Genomic DNA, 18,212 nt, shown 5'->3' with positions numbered 1-18,212 from the left:
CTGATCACTGGGGATTCTTTCTGAGAGAAGCCAAGGTGAGGGTGGGGGAGGGCTGGCATGGAAAAAAGAGGCAAGATCAAGGGTGCTCCATACGATACTCTCCCAAGTGAGCAGGTCCCTGAAACATGGGGGAAGAAGGGGTATTGCAAAGGAGAAAATCGTCCCTCAGGGGTGCCTAAGGAGCTGGGAAGGTGACAGAGTGTATGAACAGGATAGCTCACACCCTGCTTTATGTTTGCCTTGTCTGCATTGTAATTCCCGTCTGTTATCCCCAAGCCTTCAATTTAAAATGATCGCTCATCTCTGCTGGCACCCAGGAATTGAGAAAAAGGCATGTGACCACCCTGGGACCCAGAAGTATGTACAGGAAGACCGGCAGCAGTCCAGAGAAGCTTCTGGAGCAAGGGCAAGAGGGGAGCTGAGAAACCCAGAGCAGTTGTTGCAGTGCTGGTACATGAGGTGAAGAGCACACGTGGGGTCAAAATGGACAAGATGTAAAGATTCTTTGGGACTCCCAAGAGGTCCTGGGAATAGGGACTGGTAAAAAGCTGGACTGCTTTCTAATCTAGGCTAGTAGGGACTCTGCTTGTTAAACTCTGAGATGCTAATGTTAATGACATTTTTATTAACCCAACATGTCAGAACAGAATCTAACCATCATATAAGGTGTCAAAATTATCATTTGTTACTTCCTTCCTTTGACATTTATTGATCCACTGTTAAGTAGGAAGCATAGTTAGGCACCATGGGATGAACAAGACCACAAAGATGAGTAAGGCACACAAGCCCTACCTTTAAACAGCTTCTAGGTGCTTTGCACCAACCAGTCGTATGCAAGAAACTGGAGTAGAAGATAGACCAACGTGAGAAGTACAGACTGCTGCAGGAAGGATGCTTTAAACTGTTTGGATTCAGTGTTGGCAAAACGTCCTAGAAACTGCCACTTTCACTCATTGTGGAGGGAGTGTAAACTGGCACAGCCCATCTAGAAGGCAATTTGGCAACACGTAACAAAAATTATAAACACACACACGACCCTTAAAGCAGTTCCACTTCCAGAAATATACTCTAAAGAAATAAGTAAGAATGTGTGCAAAGATTTGGCTACAATGATATATAAAGATCATAATATTAGTTATAATATGAAGAAAATTTTGAAACAACACAAATCTCCAACAATATCAGTTTGGTTAAGTAAATTATGGATCAACACTTCAGTGGTCTTCCTGTCAAAAATGTTTAACCTGACTTGAATGATGAGGAAATATCAAACAAGTGAACTGAGGGACATTCTACAAAAGAGCTAGCCAGTGTCTCTTAAAACGGTGAAGGTCAAGGAAGATCAAGAAAGACTGAGGAACTATTCCAGCCTAAAGGAGGCTAAAAAAACAAGACAACTAAATGTGATGTGATGATTTTTTCTTTTTTTTCTTTTGTTTTTACTTTTGGCTGCTCTGGTTCTTTGTTGCTGGCCTTCTCTAGTTGCGGCGAGTGGGGTTACTCCTCATTGCAGTGCGCGGGCTTCTCATTAGTTGCAGTGGCCTCTTCCGTTGCAGAGCACGGGCTCTAGGCACGTGGGCTTCAGCAGTTGTGGCATGTGGGCCCAGTAGTTGTGGCTCGCGGGCTCTAGAGCGCAGGCTCAGTAGTCGTCGCGCATGGGCCTAGATGCTCTGCAGCATGCGGGATCTCCCTGGACCAGGGCTCGAGCCCGTGTCCCCCATACCGGCAGGTGGATTCTCAACCACTGCTCCACCAGGGAAGCCCAACACCCCTGATTTTGATCGTTGTAATATGGTTATTGTATAACAGAATGTCCTTATTATTAGAAAATATACCCTCAAGTATTGAGGGGTTTTTATTTATTCATTTATCTTATTTTTTCAAAAATTTTTTCTCTTTATTAATTTTATTTATTTATTTATTTTGGTCGTGTTTGGTCTTCGTTGCTGCGTGCGGGCTTTCTCTAGTTGCGGCGAGCCGGGGCTACTCTTTGTTGTGGTGCGTAGGCTTCTGATTGCGGTGGCTTCTTTTGTTGTGGAGCATGGGCTCTAGGAGCACGAGCTTCAATAGTTGCAGCACACGGGCTCAGTAGTTGTGGCACATGGGCTTAGTTGCTCCGCGGCATGTGAGATCTTCCCGGACCAGTACTCGAACCCCGGTCCCCTACATTGGCAGGAGGATTCTTAACCACTGCGCCACCAGGGAAGCCCTTGAGGGGCTTTTAAAAAGTGAATTAGCCAGTAATTCAAGCTGCAAACCAGGAGAGCCACTAGAAATGATTAAGAAAGGAAACATTAGTCAAGTAACAGTTCAAGGTAACAGTAGAAGGCTTGTGATAAAACACAGAGGATTGATCGCCAAGAGAATTATGTTGATGATAACTGTCAAAGGCATTCAGGGAAAGGAGATGTCAGCTGGGATGGGAGGATGTGTAATCAGAAGTGGCTGCATATGGTGAGTTTTTAGCTAGATCTTCAGCCAGATTCATCTACATTGGCCAGGAGCCTGTCATGTGCCAGGCACGTGCTGGGGTCTGGGCATGTAACAGTGAGCAAGATGGGCATGGTCCTTGCCCTATTGGGGCTTTTATCTTGGGAGGGAACCCAAAAAATACCCAGTAAACAGACAAAGTAATTGTAATTTCCAATCAAAGGAAACAGACAAGGGCCAAGCCGGTAATAAGAGACAAGGTCATTAGGGGAGTCCTCTTGGTGAGGACCACAGCTAAGCCACAACCTAATTAGGGAGGAGGAGGTAGCCAGACCTGAGCGGAGAGCAGTCCAGTCAAAGAGCACGGCAGGTGCCAAGGTGCGCACTGGGTGTTGGGGAAGGAGCAGTAAGCCAGTGTGGCTGGAGCAGGGATGGGGTGGGATGGGCCCCAGATGAGTGGTCTGGGAGGAGGCAGGGGCACAGACTGTCTAGTGCCCTCTATGAATTGGGGTTTTACTCTAATGAAACGGGAAGCTACTGAAGAGTTTTATGTAGGAGATGAAATGACCTGGTTGGGGTTTGAAGAAGAACCACGGCTGCTGCTGAGGATGAACTGGAAGGAGGCGGTGAAAGCAGAGAGACAAGGTAGGAAGCTGCAGGGCCCATCACGGGAGGGGGAGGGGAAGCAGGCAGGCCAGGTGTAAAGGGGTGGGCCTCGAGCCTGTACTTTTGCAACGTCTTCAAATAGAGTTCTATGGGCCACGCGTGGAGTGAATTACGAATAAATATTTCTACCTAAATCCTGTAATCAGCCTGTGGATAGCATTCTGTATTACAGTTTTTGTAGTGCTGTGTCTGAGTTTGGGTTCTCCTAGACCTTGAGACTAGGATTCAATGCAAGGAGCTTGTCTGGGAGGTGCCGGAAGTGCAGGAGAGGTGGGGGAAGTCATACGGGAAAGCAGCCAGTAAAGGTGTGTTAAGAAACCTCCATGGGTGACCAGCTTAATCCCTGTGGAAACTCTGGGAACTCACCTCAGCTTGTCTACCCAGGAGCAGGGGAGCTGGGCTATTTTTACACCAACTCTCTCCACCTGGCCACTGTGAGGGCTGCTGGGCAGGGGTTAATTCTCCTAAATTTCTGTCTTTCCATAGGGATGGGTGGTCCGGCCTTCCCCAGTTCTGAAAGGCCTCAACACAGAGATGCAGGTAAGGGCAGTTGGGAATCTCCAGAGTCCAAAGAAGTAGCAGGGCCTGAGGGACACAGAGACATGGGACAGAATTGTGTGGACTTTGTGTTGGGTTTTCTTTCCCTTTTAAAATAGACCTCACATCATGGAAGTGACCTAAGCCTTTTTGATCACCAAGAGGCCCTAAGAAGCTGTGAAAATTCCAGGGGAGAAATGACGGTGGCCTGGGCTGAGGTGGTGGCAGTGGAGGTGGAGAGAAGACTGTGTATCCTTTGGGTGCTGGTCGGCTGGGATGGTGGGGAGAGCGCCGTGAGGCATAGGTTTGAGGAGAGAAAGCAAGAGTTTGGTCTTGTGTTTGGTAAGTCTGGGCTGAGTAAGAGCTATCTGAGTGAGGATGTTGGCAGGCTGGACGGGAGACACAGCTCTAAGAAGGGGATAGGTAGCCGAGGGTATGGGGAGGGAGAGATGACTGGGGGGGCACAGAGGATTTTTAGGGCAGTGGACTATTCTGTATGATGCTATAGTAGTGGATACACGTCACCACATTTGTCCAGACTTGTAGGATGTACAACACCAGAGTGAACCCTAATGTAAACTAAGGATGACAATGACATTATCAATGTAGGTTCATGGACTATAACAAATGCATCACCGTGGTGTGGGATGTAGATATGGGAGAGGCCGTGCAGGAGCGGGAACAGGGAGGAAACGGGAAGTCTCCTGTACTTCCACTAAATTTTGCTGTGAACCTGCAACTGCTCTAAAAAATATGATCTACTGAATAAAGAGCGGGGGGAGAGGGAATAGGCGGGGAATAGGCAATAAAGACAGGAGGGGAAAGGCTCAGAAGGAAGCTGAGGTGTGTCGGGGTGGCAGGAAGGGAGCTGCCCTGTGAGTAAACATGAAGTGACCAGGAGCCTACAGTGGGCAGGCCCTCCCAACCCAGCCTCACAAGAAGCTTCACAAGAAGCCTGTGAGGTGAGTGTTCCTGCATGGAGACTCTCAGACTTGGGAAGGTGAAACAATCTGTGGGTCCATGGGGTTTTTGTTTTGGCTACATCACGTGGCTTGCAGGATCTTAGTTCCCAGACCAGGGATCAAACCCACAGAGTCCTAACCACTGGACCGCCAGGGAATTCCCCATGGGTTTTTTTTTTTTTTTTTTTTTTTTTTTTTTGCGGTACACGGGCCTCTCACTGTTGTGGCCTCTCCCGTTGCGGAGCACAGGCTCCGGACGCGCAGGCTCAGCGGCCATGGCTCACGGGTCCAGCCGCTCCGCGGCATGTGGGATCTTCCCGGACCGGGGCACGAACCCGTGTCCCCTGCATCGGCAGGCGGACTCTCAACCACTGCGCCACCAGGGAAGCCCTCCCCATGGGGTTTTGAACTGAGGACAAGTTGACTCCACCCGCTACTCCGCTGCCTGCCCTTGAGGAGCTCACCGTGGAGCAGCACGAGGCCATGCAGTGGGAATCCAGGAGATAATGTTCTCAGGAGAGGCCTTTGCTAGCAGACATGGCTCAGTGTTGAGACTGCATCTTCCCTGAACCCAGGGGCCCTTGTCAATGGGAAAAGAAGGGGAAAAAAATGAATGCTTTTTGCCGTGGAAAGAGGAAGAACTCAGCAAAACCCAGAGTAATGTTTGTCATCTCTAATTGTAGCCCTAGTTACTAGAATATTAACTTGTGGTTCCAGGGAGGTATTTTCCTAATCATCATAAAAAGTAGCATATATCTTTTTATTTGCCTTTCCCTCGACTAGGTCCAAAAATTCTTCTCCCAAACTCAAAAGCAAGAATTTCAGTTATTTTCTACGCTTTTGGTAATGAGGACAAGTTCAGTTTGTCTTTTTTCTTCAGGGGAATAATCTGTGTCCTTGTTGTGACAGCTAGAGAAAACTGAATAAAGAGATGTCTTTTCCAGAATGAATGTGGAAAGAACGTTTTGGCCACCATGTCAGCCACTGCTTATTCATTCATTTGACAAATTTTTCTGAGCAGTTGCTATGAGCCAGGCACTAGCCTAGCCATGGGGACCACAGAGCTGAGTAAGACATGAGCTCTACCCTCATGAAGTTCACAATATGGTTAAGATCTAGAGAAGACTAGAAAATCCAATGTGATGTGGCAAGAGCAATGAGAATGAGAAAAACGTGAGAAATGAGAATGAGAAAAGCTTTCTAGGTACCTGCAAGGTTTCTCTCACCCAGACCCATGGGGGAGGTAGTCAGGAAAGGCTTAGCAGAACAGTGCTCAAATACAAATACTAATTAAGATTATCTGTTCTTGGAATGAACAAGTGGAGGACTCTGCTTATCCTCCCAGGGGAAGTCCTTGGCTGTAGCCTGAGATTTAGCTGAAGGCCACTCACTTTGCAATTCTGAACAGGCTTGAAAGGCTCTGGTATGAAATTCCTTCTGGGCCTCTGGGCCTGAGATTCTAGGTTATTTCATTCCTTTTAGGACATAGGAGATAAGCTTTAGACAGATATCAGCAGACCAACGTGTCCAATGAAGAGTTCTCAGTTCTAATTGTCCCCTTGCCAATGAATCCCTGTGTGACTTGAGGCAAGCTGTTGAACCACATGCAATTGCTTCAGCTTTCTGTTTAGAAAAGCGATAAGCAGTGAAACGTCCTCTCCAGTGGCCAAAAGATCTGGGAATTGGGCTGCTGTCTTGGGCCTGTAAGTAGATAAGGTGGGGGGTCCTTGGAGAAAGAGAACCAGGCATGGCTTTCTTGACCTAACAGAAGCCATTTTTGGCCTAAGCTATTTTGTGATCTAAGCCTGACCACAGAACTTGCCCTTGAACAGGTCTCAGTAATTAATGATCTAAAGGGAACAATAGAATGCAGAAACAAATTACTTGATCAGGCAAGAGAAGAAACCATAGCAAGATAATACATCAGTTGCAAAGACTTCCAGGTCTGTTTCAATGTTTAAGATTGGCCTGAAGCATTCAACCACCAGATCAACTGGAACTTAAAGCTTGGACTTGGGGACTTCCCTGGTGGCGCAGTGGTTAAGAATCCACCTGCCAATGCAGGAGACACAGGTTTGATCCTTGGTCCGGGAAGATCCCACATGCCACGGAGCAACTAAGCCCATGTGCCTCAACTACTGAGCCTGCACTCTAGAGCCCACGAGCCACAACTACTGAGCCCGTGTGCCACAACTACTGAAGCCCACATGCTTAGAGCCCATGCTCCGCAATAAGAGAAGCCACTGCAATGAGAAGCCTGTGCACCGCAATGAAGAGTAGCCCCTGCTTGCCTCAACTAGAGAAAAGCCCGCATGCAGCAATGAAGACCCAACACAAGCCAAAAATAAATATAAAAAAATAATAAATTAATAAATAAATTTTAAAAAAACCTTGGACTCTTTCTACCACCCAAGCCCCTTCATGAATATGCATGTACCCTTAGCTTAAAACTTCCCCAGTTTTCCTGTTTGAGGAGATACTACTTTGGGAAAGATCCCTGGTGTTCTCCTCACTTGCTGCAAGTAATAAATCCTTCCTCCTCCGGATTTTGCCTGGGTTGTGTCTTTTGGCTCCACACCCAACAAGAGGCGAACCTGGTTTTTCAGGGTAACAGGCCTGGTGTTTGAAAAATACTCACTTAGAATCTACATTTTGTCACACTTACTGTAGGACCACTGTATGATTTTTATCATGTTTGATGAATTTGCTTCAAAGTACCCTGCTCACCACTGAGAACTTGGCTTTACTCATCAACAGAAAACAAATTTTAGATATGTCCTAATTCTCCCAATTTTGGCAAAAGAAGCCAAAATGGAAGCCCATGCATCATCCTAAAGGTTTTGAGGACAACACAAACCTTGATGTGCCTGACCCACTCATCTTATTAACGGACTAAAATTGCATTAATAATTTTTTTTTTTTTTGGCCACGCCATGCAGCATGCTAGATGTTAGTTCTCCGACCAGGGATCACAACCTGCGCCCCTTGCATTGGGAGCTCAGAGTCTTAACCACTGGACCGCCAGGGAAGTCCCTGCATTAATAATTAATTCCATTTCATCCAGAAGCCACAAGGCTACACCTCTGGCTGAAATAGGAAAGGGATTCTTTTACAGAAACAGTAATCCACAGGTTCACAAAAAGTAGCAAATATGGAAATATCTATCTTCCCACCTGGATTAGACCTTTTTAGGTTGGGGCGACAAATAGAAATAAAGTGTCGCTTTCCCAAGCATGCAGCTACTTAGAAGCTTTAACAGGAATTAGCCCTGTATGAATTGGGTCAAGGGACCCGACCACAGGGACGTTTACACGCGGAGGATCCCCAGAAGGCTAGGAGGATGCAGCTCTTCCCCGCCGCGGCTCCGGCCGGGCCCCGCCCCCGCCTACCTAGACTCCGCCCCTGGCCCCGCCCTCCCTGTAGACCCCGCCTCCTCTGCTTCTCCGTCTGCCCCGTGGGTGCCGTGCACCCTGAAGATGGCGGCCGTGGCGGGAAGGTTGCTCCGGACTTCGGTGAGTGGCTGGCGGCGGGGCACAGGCGCGGAGACACTGTGGTGGCTCCGAGAACGTGCTTCCCAGATGGGATCCCGCTCCCCTGCGGCCTTGGGGCCTTTCACCCTTCTTGGAGTGTATCGGAGGGTAACGGACCAGAGGCCTCCTCCTCTACGGAAGGCTCCATGCGCCTGCGCAGAGCCGCCCTTCCCCCCACCCACCCTTCTTGTGGTCCCCTGCCCAAATCCCTTTCGCTCCAGGTCGTGGGTCCCCGGTCCCCTCTCCACCTAAGTATCTGGCTCTCGATGCAGGCGACCTGGCCCCTGGTTCCGGTTCTGTAACCGACTCTGTGACCTTGGACAAGTGACTTTTCCTTTCCGAACCTCAGTTAACTTTCCTCACCTTAACAAAGAAAGAATGATGTTTCCGTGAGCAGCCACTTAAATGCTGGATGAAAACCAAAATGCCAAAGTAACCAAAATGCTTACGTGCAAAAGGCGCTTTTCTCCTCCCCACCCAGGGCGGTCCCAGGGCCGTTTTCTCCAGGCAAAGCGTAGTACCCTCTTGCTACCCGCCCTCCCTTTCTCGTGGTGGGGTTCGGCGCAGCCTCTTTCTTCTTCCTGAGTCATGCTGGACCCTGAAATTGAGCAAACGTTTCCCTTGAGCCCTGTCCAAACTTTCCCAGAGGCTGACCTTTGCTCTGCTTGTTTGCTTCTCTGTGGAGCTGGAAGGCCCTTGTCTTTTCTAGGGAAAACCTTGACCATGGTAGAACATGCTCAGCAGATCTGCTGGTAAAGGGCTTAATACACAGGGCCTGGCCAAGTTTCCCGGTTTCTGAATCCTCTGGGTTGCTCTTAAAAGCATGGAGTCTTTATGTTCTTATAATTCTCTGCCTTGCAGTCTTTTTTTTTTTTCCATTCATTAATTTATATATTTTTTAAATAAAAATTATATACTTGAGGTGTGCATCATGATTTGATATACGTAATGAAATGATTACTACAGTCAAACCAATTGACATATCCCTTCACATAGTTACTTCGTTGTGTGTGATGAGTACACCTGAAATCTACTCTTAGCATATTGCCAGCTTCAATACAGTATTATTAAGTATAGTCAATATGCTTGTACATTAGATCTCCAGACTTATCCTACATAACTGCAACTTTGTACCCTTTGACCAACATCTCCCTTTCCTCCTCCCCTACCCCCTTTACAATCTTGAAGGATAAGGAAGCAGAAGGGAATTTTAAGAACATGGAGACTCAATCCATGCTCTTAGAGTTTGGAGTTTGGTATTTTTGTTCACAGGAATAAGGACAGCCGAGGCCACTACTGGCCTGATGCCCTCTCAGCAGGGATTCAGCCACCATTCTGGGAATACTTCCTAATTTAAAGTGTTTCTCTTTTTAGCTTGTCCGACAAGTGAGTGCCATTCCTTGGGGCATTTCTGCCTCTGCAGCCCTGAGGCCTGCTGCTTCTCGAAGAACGTGCTTGACAAATGCACTGTGGTCTGGCTCTGCTCAAGCAAAATTCGGCTATAGCACCAGTAAGTGTTGTTATGCTTTGGTTTGAACCAGAAAATGGCAACATGTGTCATCTCTGTACAGGGGCTCTGAACCCTGGCAGTGTATTAGACTCCCCTGGGGAGCTTTTGCAAACATACCACTGCCCCAGTCCCACCCCAAACAAAATGAGTCAGTCTCTGGGGTGAGACCAGAACATCAGTATTTTTCAAAAGCTCACCAAGTGATTCTGGTGTGCAGCCAAGGGTTGAGAATCACTGAGGCAATCTGCCCTTGTGTCGCATTTCCTTGTTGGTTCCAGAGGTTTTAATCCTGTGTTGGGGAACTTGAAGTGGGGTGAGAACACTCAGAGGCCTCTGGGCCTGCTGTGTGTGAAGGGTGTGAGCTGACTGGGGACTGACAGTGCAGCTCCTCTAAAGGCATTTGCATTCAAACTTGTGGGCTGGCTCCACTTGGCCATGTTAGGCCAGTCTAATGGACTGCACCATGATCTGAGTGACACACAGCTGTTTCTTGAGATTTACACTCCATTATCTAGAATATGAGGTTTGCTAAGTACAGCCTCAGATATCTGGAAATGCCTCCTTTAGATCTATCGCACCTTTTAAAAAGAGTGTATTTAACATGTAATGGTTTCGGGGGATATACTTTAGCATACCCTCTGTGGGTGAAATGTTCTGAAAAATTTTACAATTTTACTTCCCCAGAGCTTTAAGAAATTTCTGGTAGCGATTTGATGCCACAGGTTTAAACCTTTCCTTGTCACTTGTCCCAAACCCCCCTCCCAACAGCTCCTCCTGTTTCTGAAGCCAGGCATCTTGATCCTTGGCCTCCTTTGTTCCGCCTTCCCAGGTAGAAGCATGTCTTCTCCAATTCTGACACAGCTCTTACATCCTTTCCTTTCTTTCTGTTCCTTCTGCCGTACCCTTTCTCTCCACACCCCTCACTTAGATGCCTGCAGTCACCTCCTAACATCAGGCTCCCCCCTCCCTGTTCCTCTTACTGTCCCCTGCAGACTGATCTTCCTGAGAACAGCTGACGCATCATCCATCTCCTACATGAAAGCCTCCAGTGATTCCTGTATCTCTTCTTTTAAGAACAGATTCATCGGCCTGATATATAAGGGCCCTTGCAGCATGGCCTTCACCAGCCTTGCTTTGTCTCCTACACGCCTTCGCTCCGTGCACACCTGCTCTCTGTATCAAGCTCTGCCACGGGCCGTTCCCCACACCTGCCCTGTTCTTTTGTGCCATTAGCCCCGGTTTTGGCAAAATCCGAACCATACTTAGAATCCACCTCGAGGGTCATGTTGTCCTTAATTCTATGTTCATTCCATCCCTACTATCTCCTGTCTTTTTAGTTTCCACAGCACTTTGAATTTGTGTACAGTCTAGAACTATGAAAAGAGAAAAAATTACCTAAGATGTACAATTGAACTGAACTTTTAATTATACTATTAATTAATTACTGTGAGAGGATTAAATAAAATCAAATAAGTGCTTGGCTTAACACATGAACTATATATGTGTGTGCTATGTTTTGTTTTCAGGTTCCTCACGCCATGCCCCTGCCGTCACCCAGCATGCGCCCTATTTTAAGGGTACAGCTGTTGTCAATGGAGAGTTCAAAGAAATAAGCCTTGATGACTTTAAGGGGAAATATTTAGTGCTCTTCTTCTATCCTTTGGATTTGTAAGTGTATTTTCTGTGATGCTTTAATGTCATCCTGAGAGCAAGCAGAGATCCCTGCCTCCCCGCTGACATTGCCTGTCTCTAGTTACCCTTGTCAAGGGGAGGGTTGCTGCTGACCCTTTATCACTGATGGTCTGTTGATACAGTTTCCATCTGTAGCTAATTTACAAGTGATAAATATAGGGGGTGAAGTGGCATTCCTCTTAATGGGGCAGGGGTTTAATGTACGGACTCTGGAGTAGTGGTTCCTGTAAGCCAGTCTGTGAGGTAGTTTTCACTGGTTCAGGGGGAAAATGAGAAAAGTAAGGATAAAATGAATTTTCTCATGAAGCTACTTTATTTAGATAAAATTTTGTCTTCTTGGAATATGCCTCCCCACCCCCATTTTTTTAATATGATTCTTAAATAGAAAGGTGATAAATCTTTTTTTTTTTTTTCTTTTTTTTTTAATTGGAGTATCATTGTGACCAGGAGTCCAGTGAGGATGGTTAACCATTTTGCCTTTCTCACCTTTAAGCAAACTGAACTAGTTTTTTTTTAATTAATCATTTATTTTATTTTTGGCTGCGTTGGATCTTCATTGCTGCGCGCGGACTTTCTCTGGTTGCGGCGAGTGGGCTTCTCACTGCGGTGGTTTCTCTTGTTGTGGAGCACGGGCTTTAGGCTCGCGGGCTTCAGTAGTTGCAGCACACAGACTCAGTAGTTGTGGCTCATGGGCTCTAGAGCACAGGCTCAGTAGTTGTGGCACATGGGCTTAGTTGCTCTGTGGCATGTGGGATCTTCCTGGCCCAGGGCTCGAACCCGTGTCCCCTGTATTGGCAGGCGGATTCTTAACCACTGTGCCACCAGGGAAGTCCCTGAACTAGTTTTTAGACACCTATTGTTCAGATTTTAAAGCCTTGTTTTTCAATTCTCTGATGAAAATTTCTACCCTTTTTTCCTAGCACCTTTGTGTGTCCTACAGAAATTATTGCTTTCAGTGACAAAGCCAATGAATTTCACGATGTGAACTGTGAAGTTGTTGCAGTGTCAGTGGATTCCCACTTCACCCACCTGGCCTGGATAAACACACCAAGGAAGGTATAAACATCATTCATGCTGTGTCTGCACTTGTGATCTTAAAAACTCAAATGATCCCATTAAAGACCAACGTAGAAGTTGTTAAAGCGTGACTAGTCTGAAATGGGCTATTTGTCAGGCCTAACCTACTGGCAAATTCTGTTAAACTCTACCCACCGATATCTCCTTTAACATTGCACGTATTTACTCCCCACTACACTTGTATTTTCCAGAGTACAAACAGTAACAGAGAACAGACTCTGCAGGGCAGGGGAACAGCTGGGGTTCATTGCCTCCCCTCTCATGTGTACCCTGTAGGTCCCCGGGACCATGCGAGCCATGTGGGACAGTGATTAAGTTTTCTGATTTCACTGCTCTCCACGGTCAGTATTCTTGCCCAGAAACTTGCTTGGGAGAATCAAAATTTCTAGCTATGCTGCTGGACTATCAATCAAATTATTCGAAGTATTCTTTTTTTTTTAAACTGTTCCATTTTTATGCTTCAGAAATTAATCTTCAACCAAAAGGATACTGTAAGAATTAGAAAAAGAAAGGTCTGTAGTATCAGCTGGGTTTAAATCCTGCCTCTGCCCCTTTCTAGCTGTGACCTGGAGCAAGTTAATTAACCTTTGTGTGTCTCAGTTTTCTCATCTGTACGGTGGTGGTGATGATAGTAGCTACTCCAGGATGCTTAGAGGAGGAAGTGAGACAACAGAAAGAGCTTAGAGCAGCGCTCGGCCCATTGTTGGTGCTTGGTTACCACAGTCCGTTGCCACCGTCAGTCAGACATCGTGTTGCCTGGCCGAGGATGCTGCGGGAGCCACAGTATAACAACCGGCCCTGTTTGCATTTTTACTAGAATGGCGGTTTGGGCCACATGCACATCACACTCTTGTCAGATTTGACTAAACAGATTTCCCGAGACTACGGTGTGCTGTTAGAAGGTCCCGGCCTTGCACTACGGTAAGATCTGTTTCTTATGAACATAAAATTGGTTTTCATGTTTAGCATCATCCTACTTCACAGGGGATTTATAGACACCTTGGTAGGGAATTTTTAGAACCCCAAATCCTTAATTTGTCTTTTAATAAGCACTGATGGATGCCTCCTGCAAGGGTTGGCAGTCTTTCAGAAATGGCTGAGACATGTGTGCCCCCTGCGTCACCCTGGGCCTGTTTCTGAAGAAGGATATCATGTCTTGATGGTCACACTGCTCCACTCTCCCTGACTGTCTGGGAGCCACTCCTGGTGATAAAGCCATCAGACTGTTTGGAGATGAGCGGGGGGTGGGGGGTTGGCCAGCAAGGGTAGGAGTCCATTTTCTGGAATGGTTAGGATCTTGTACAAGCACTGGAACCAGACTGGAGTTTGAATTTATTTAAACTCAGCTACTTAATAGCTGTATGACTTTGAGCAAGATATTTAACCTCTTGGAGTCGCATTTTTCCTGTAACTAAAATGAGAATGTACCTCCCAGGTTGGTTGTGAGGATTAAATAAGGTGAGGCAGCTACAGAGTTTTTGGCACAGGTTCTAGTACCTGTCCCAGCCTGTCAACCTTGCCGGGAGGGATGAGAACTTGGGCCTTAGAACTGGCGTCTTGATGGCTGCTGAATGAAGGAGGGATTGGGCAAAACTTTACCTCCAGGAAGGAAGCGAGAACCCCACTTGGATGCGCCTCACAGTTTTGCTGGGGGCTGGCTTGAACCCGCTCACCTGCTTGCTCTTGTAGCTGACGTCTGGCCTGCTTGGGTTACACCTGAAATTTTAGCTCCGGGAGCCACCTTGGAGCTTGGGCCTTTTTGACTCCAAGGGGATTACGCTCTTCCGTTAATAAACTAAAGCCTAGCTTTGACAGAGGCGGCAAGGGAAGAGTCCTTCCCCGTAGAGTCCTGCTAATTTTGCAGTTACCTCCCTACTGGTTTCACTATCAGGATTGACAAAGGGAGAGGAGTCAAGTCTGACTTGTAAGATAAGGCTTTCTTTCTGGAGTCTGTGGGCCCTGATCCATCCTAGCCCTGTGTCTGCATCTAAATGGTGGACTCCACCTTGGCTGCACCCTGCAGGGGCATGCACCAGGACCCCTTAGCCTCAAAGCCTAGACCCCCAAAGGCCAGGCCCAGGGAGGGGGAACCACCTTTTCATCTTCTGAGTTTTCTCTAACTTGTCTTTTTCCTGAGTGATTAACACTTGGAATGCCACACCCTTTTAAAGATGGACTGTTAAAAGCCTAGGAGTTTTATGACATCTGCATATGTCATAGTAACACCAACACTCATATGGAAGATGAGCACAGACCCCAGGGTGGGTCACCTCATTACATTGCTGCCAAGTGACAAAGAGTGATGGGCTTGGACAATCTGACAAAGTAATAACTAGAAGTGATTGAAACACATCAAATATTTAAATCGATGATTTGAAGAGTTCCAGGGAACCAATTCATTATTTTGAAAACTATTAATAATGGAATAGTACTAAGCACTCATTCTGTTTTTCCTGTACCAACTGTACCTCAGGGTAACCAAAATAAATAAAAGTGATGGCTTCGCTTTTCCTTTAGATTTCTGCTCTGCATAGCCTCAAGGCCAGTAAATTTTCCCATGGGATTTCCCCCTCTACGCAGGAATTCACTCATTTCATAAGTACTTACTGAATACAGATAAAATACATCTCTGTCCCTTCCCAGTTGCCTATGGTTTCTTGCCAAGATTTGATGCAGCAGCCCAAAGAATGCTTACTACATCTCTAATAAGAAGGCTTTGCTCTCTGTAGTTCAGTGACTTACAGATTCTGCGACATATGGGTCACATTTGTAAATGTGACCGTACTGCCTGTTTTCCATGGTGGCCTTGTCCAGTCCTGTCATCAATAAGAGATGATAAGCTGTTTGTATAGCAAGGAAAACCCCATTTTTAAGCATATGATAGAGTTTATTAATAAGTGCTCTATCAAGGATAATTAAAGACAAAAAGGGGTAGAAGTTAGAGTCTTTCTAGCTCTGGTAATGTTGAAATACTGATGATGATAAATTCTGATGCAGAGGTCTCTTCATAATTGACCCCAACGGAGTCATCAAGCATTTGAGCGTCAATGATCTCCCAGTGGGCCGAAGCGTGGAAGAGACCCTCCGCTTGGTGAAGGCATTCCAGTTTGTAGAAACCCATGGAGAAGTCTGCCCAGCCAACTGGACACCAGATTCTCCTACAGTAGGTTTATTTTCCAAAAGCAATGGGACCCCAGCAGAGGGTCCCAGGTCCTCACTGCCTCAAGGGCTGCTGGCCTGGAATATCCACGAAAGAAGCCCACCCTTGGAGCAAGGGTGTAGATTGTGTGCAAATGGGTGAAGCTGGTGCAGGTGGGGGTGGGACCAGGCACCAGGCAGGCTGTTAATGTAAGTTTCATCCAGGTATTTTGAAGGAAACAGACCAATCTTTAAAAAGTTAAAGAACTTTAGATTAAAAATTGATGGCTTTCAACTCACTTTTTTTTTTTTTTTTTTTTCAACTCACTTTTGAGATCATAAAGTCACTTACCCAGTGAAATGTTTTTGTATTTTCAGATCAAGCCCCATCCGACTGCTTCCAAAGAATATTTTGAGAAGGTAAATCAGTAGACCATCCCATATGCACCTGCAGCTTCCCACACCAGAAAAGAACCACAGCTGGAACTCACTTTTAGCATTTCAAAGATTATTATTTATAGAAGGCAAGAAAACAATTATGCTTGGATTCGTAAATATTACTCTAAATGTTTTGCTTTTGTAACATTGGCCAAGGCTTTTAAAATGTGGTTAGTTACTAATGTAAGGAGTCCTTTATTAGCAGTGTATGGATGGGTGGCTAGTTGGTATAGAATGTGCAGTTCCCCTATTTCTTGGATCATGTCTTCAAAGGGAAAAGGAAACAACTCTTCTTTATCAGCCTTACTTGAACCTTTGTGTACACTAGCGTAGTATGACAGGCATCAAAAGCTTCTGATCAAGGGTCCTGAAATTTTCTTCTTGAGTTTCTTTTTTTAAACTGAATTTTCTTTTAAGATCATAGTTTTAAGTTGTTAGCATCAATGGTCTAATTTAGCACTTGCAGGACTTCCCTGGTGGTCCAGTGGTTAAGACTCTGTGCTCGCAATGCAGGGGGCATGGGTTCGATCCCTGGTCAGGGAACTAAGATCCCACATACCATGCAGTGTGGCCAGGGAAAAAAAAAAAAAAAAACACCTACAATGAATGTGTATGTGACTGAAGCAGATGTGAATCATGTTTTTTAAAAAACCACCTACAGTGGCCAAGTGACTTAACTGACCATGCATGTTCCCCAGTCCAGAGATTTATACCTTATATAATTATTTTACTTATTTTGTTAGCTGACTTAGTGCCTACATACATTTCTGATATTTATTGGGCATAATCATAAAGGATAATTACTGAATCCAGGGATTGCATTTTGAATTTGAATCACTGTAACTATTTTATTTCCTGAAGTGTTCAGTGTAAAAAAATACAAAATAAACATTTTAAAATACTCGCATTTTTTTTTTTTTAATACTTGCACTTTTAACACCATTAATTTATTGGTTCAGCTTATGCTGTGGGACTCTAGTTTTCCTTCTCTGATTATATCAACAAACATTTATTGAACATTGAACTCAGTGGCTACAAAGATGAATAAGATGCTGGCTCCACATCCAAGGAACTCAGTTTAGGGGGCAAAAGAAACATGGAAGCATTTGTTAATTTTAATAAATCCTGGAGTGCCTACCATATGCTGCGTACTATTTTGGAGGCAAGAGAGTGAACACAAAGGACACACCCCTTCCCTTATGCACTTAAATTCTAGAGGGAATAAACATAATAAAAATACATAGGGGGACTTCCCTGGCGGTCCAGTGGTTAAGACTCCACGCTTCCACTGCAGAGGGCGCGGGTTCAGTCCCTGGTGGGGGAAACTAACATCCCACATGTCTTGTGGCATGGCCAAAAAAAATACATAGGATGTTTGGAAGGACAATAAAGTGGAGCAAGGGACTAGAGAAGAGTGTTGTAGGTGTGTTCTAAAAGGGTTTCAGGGAGTCAGTCTCTCCAGGTCTGTTTTCTCATCTGTAAAATGAGGACTGTAATTGTACCTATCTTAGGGTTTTGATGATCAAATGAGATAAAACATGTAGGTGAGGGAGTAAGGAGGATAAGAAGGTTCTAGGCAAAGGGCATGGCAGGTGCAGAGGCCCTGAGGCAAGGGTGGACTTGGGGTGGGTGAAGAATTGAAGGGCCATGTGACCAGAGCTGTGAAGGAGAAGCATGGTAATGGGGAGCCCGGAGTGCTTTATGGGCAAGCTAAGGACTTTGGATTCTATTGAGATGGGAAATGTCAGGAATGTTCTTGAGAAGAGTTACATCAACTTGTTCTAAGAGGATCACTCTGGCTCCTTTGCTAAGGCTAGACAGTCCAGAGAGGGAAGCAGGTCAGGTGGGCTGGATCTGTGACATACTTGCAGGGAGAGCCAGCAGGATAATACAGGTGTGCTAAACTGTGGTACAACAGATACATTCCTGGGGCATAGAACACTGGGGAACAGTGAGGAGGGGGCACCTTACCCAGCTATGGGCATCAAGGAAGTCTTCCTGGAGGACAAGATGAAGTCTTGAAGCCTAAGGAAAAGTGAGCCAAGTGAGCTGAGCAGAAGTGGGAGCTGAGAGGCCACATGGGCCTCTGATAAACTGGTTTCATGTTCCCAGAGGGGAAGGCAAAGCAAGGGAGGGCAAAGGCCAGCTGCCTGTAAGTGGCCCAGACTGAGCCAGCACTGTTAGGGCTTTTACATGTTTTATCTCATTGGATCCACAACAAAAACAAAATAG

The 18,212-nt window shown here is 46.0% G+C and overlaps 1 protein-coding gene and 1 long non-coding RNA gene across 4 annotated transcripts; one reads left to right on the top strand and one right to left on the bottom strand.

The window, feature by feature from the left end:
- Nucleotides 1-2,155: 2,155 nt before the first annotated feature.
- LOC116741737 lies at nt 2,156-8,830 on the bottom strand. Its single transcript, XR_004346258.1, has 3 exons — nt 8,489-8,830; nt 5,060-5,175; nt 2,156-2,269 (listed from the first exon to the last, which is right to left on the bottom strand). It is a non-coding gene; the product is annotated as an uncharacterized LOC116741737 (long non-coding RNA).
- On the top strand, nt 8,021-16,884 carry PRDX3 (peroxiredoxin 3). 3 transcript variants are annotated; one of them, XM_032608719.1, is made up of 8 exons: nt 8,021-8,107; nt 9,500-9,635; nt 10,404-10,464; nt 11,162-11,303; nt 12,248-12,383; nt 13,222-13,325; nt 15,402-15,567; nt 15,921-16,884. In XM_032608719.1, exons 2-8 carry the CDS (start codon nt 9,588-9,590, stop codon nt 15,972-15,974), a joined length of 711 nt encoding a protein of 236 aa, XP_032464610.1. In that variant the 5' UTR covers nt 8,021-8,107; nt 9,500-9,587; the 3' UTR covers nt 15,975-16,884. The 3 variants fall into 3 exon arrangements, with proteins under 3 accessions (XP_032464610.1, XP_032464609.1, XP_032464611.1); XM_032608718.1 differs by lacking the exon at nt 10,404-10,464 and having other exon boundaries at nt 8,027-8,107; XM_032608720.1 differs by lacking the exons at nt 10,404-10,464; nt 15,402-15,567 and having other exon boundaries at nt 8,027-8,107.
- The last annotated feature ends 1,328 nt before the right edge of the window (nt 16,885-18,212 follow it).

The sequence above is a fragment of the Phocoena sinus genome, chromosome 16, assembly GCF_008692025.1.
Source record: "Phocoena sinus isolate mPhoSin1 chromosome 16, mPhoSin1.pri, whole genome shotgun sequence".
Lineage (NCBI taxonomy): Eukaryota > Metazoa > Chordata > Mammalia > Artiodactyla > Phocoenidae > Phocoena > Phocoena sinus.
Note: the sequence above shows the minus strand (reverse complement) of the source record. Positions and strands in the feature narration are given on the sequence as shown.

Coding starts and splice junctions, on each gene's coding strand:
- PRDX3 (XM_032608718.1), top strand. CDS start 8,072: ATGGCGGCCGTGGCGGGAAGGTTGCTCCGGACTTCG. Junction 12,384..13,221: donor GGATAAACACACCAAGGAAG/GTATAAACATCA, acceptor CATTTTTACTAG/AATGGCGGTTTGGGCCACAT. Junction 15,568..15,920: donor GGACACCAGATTCTCCTACA/GTAGGTTTATTT, acceptor TTGTATTTTCAG/ATCAAGCCCCATCCGACTGC.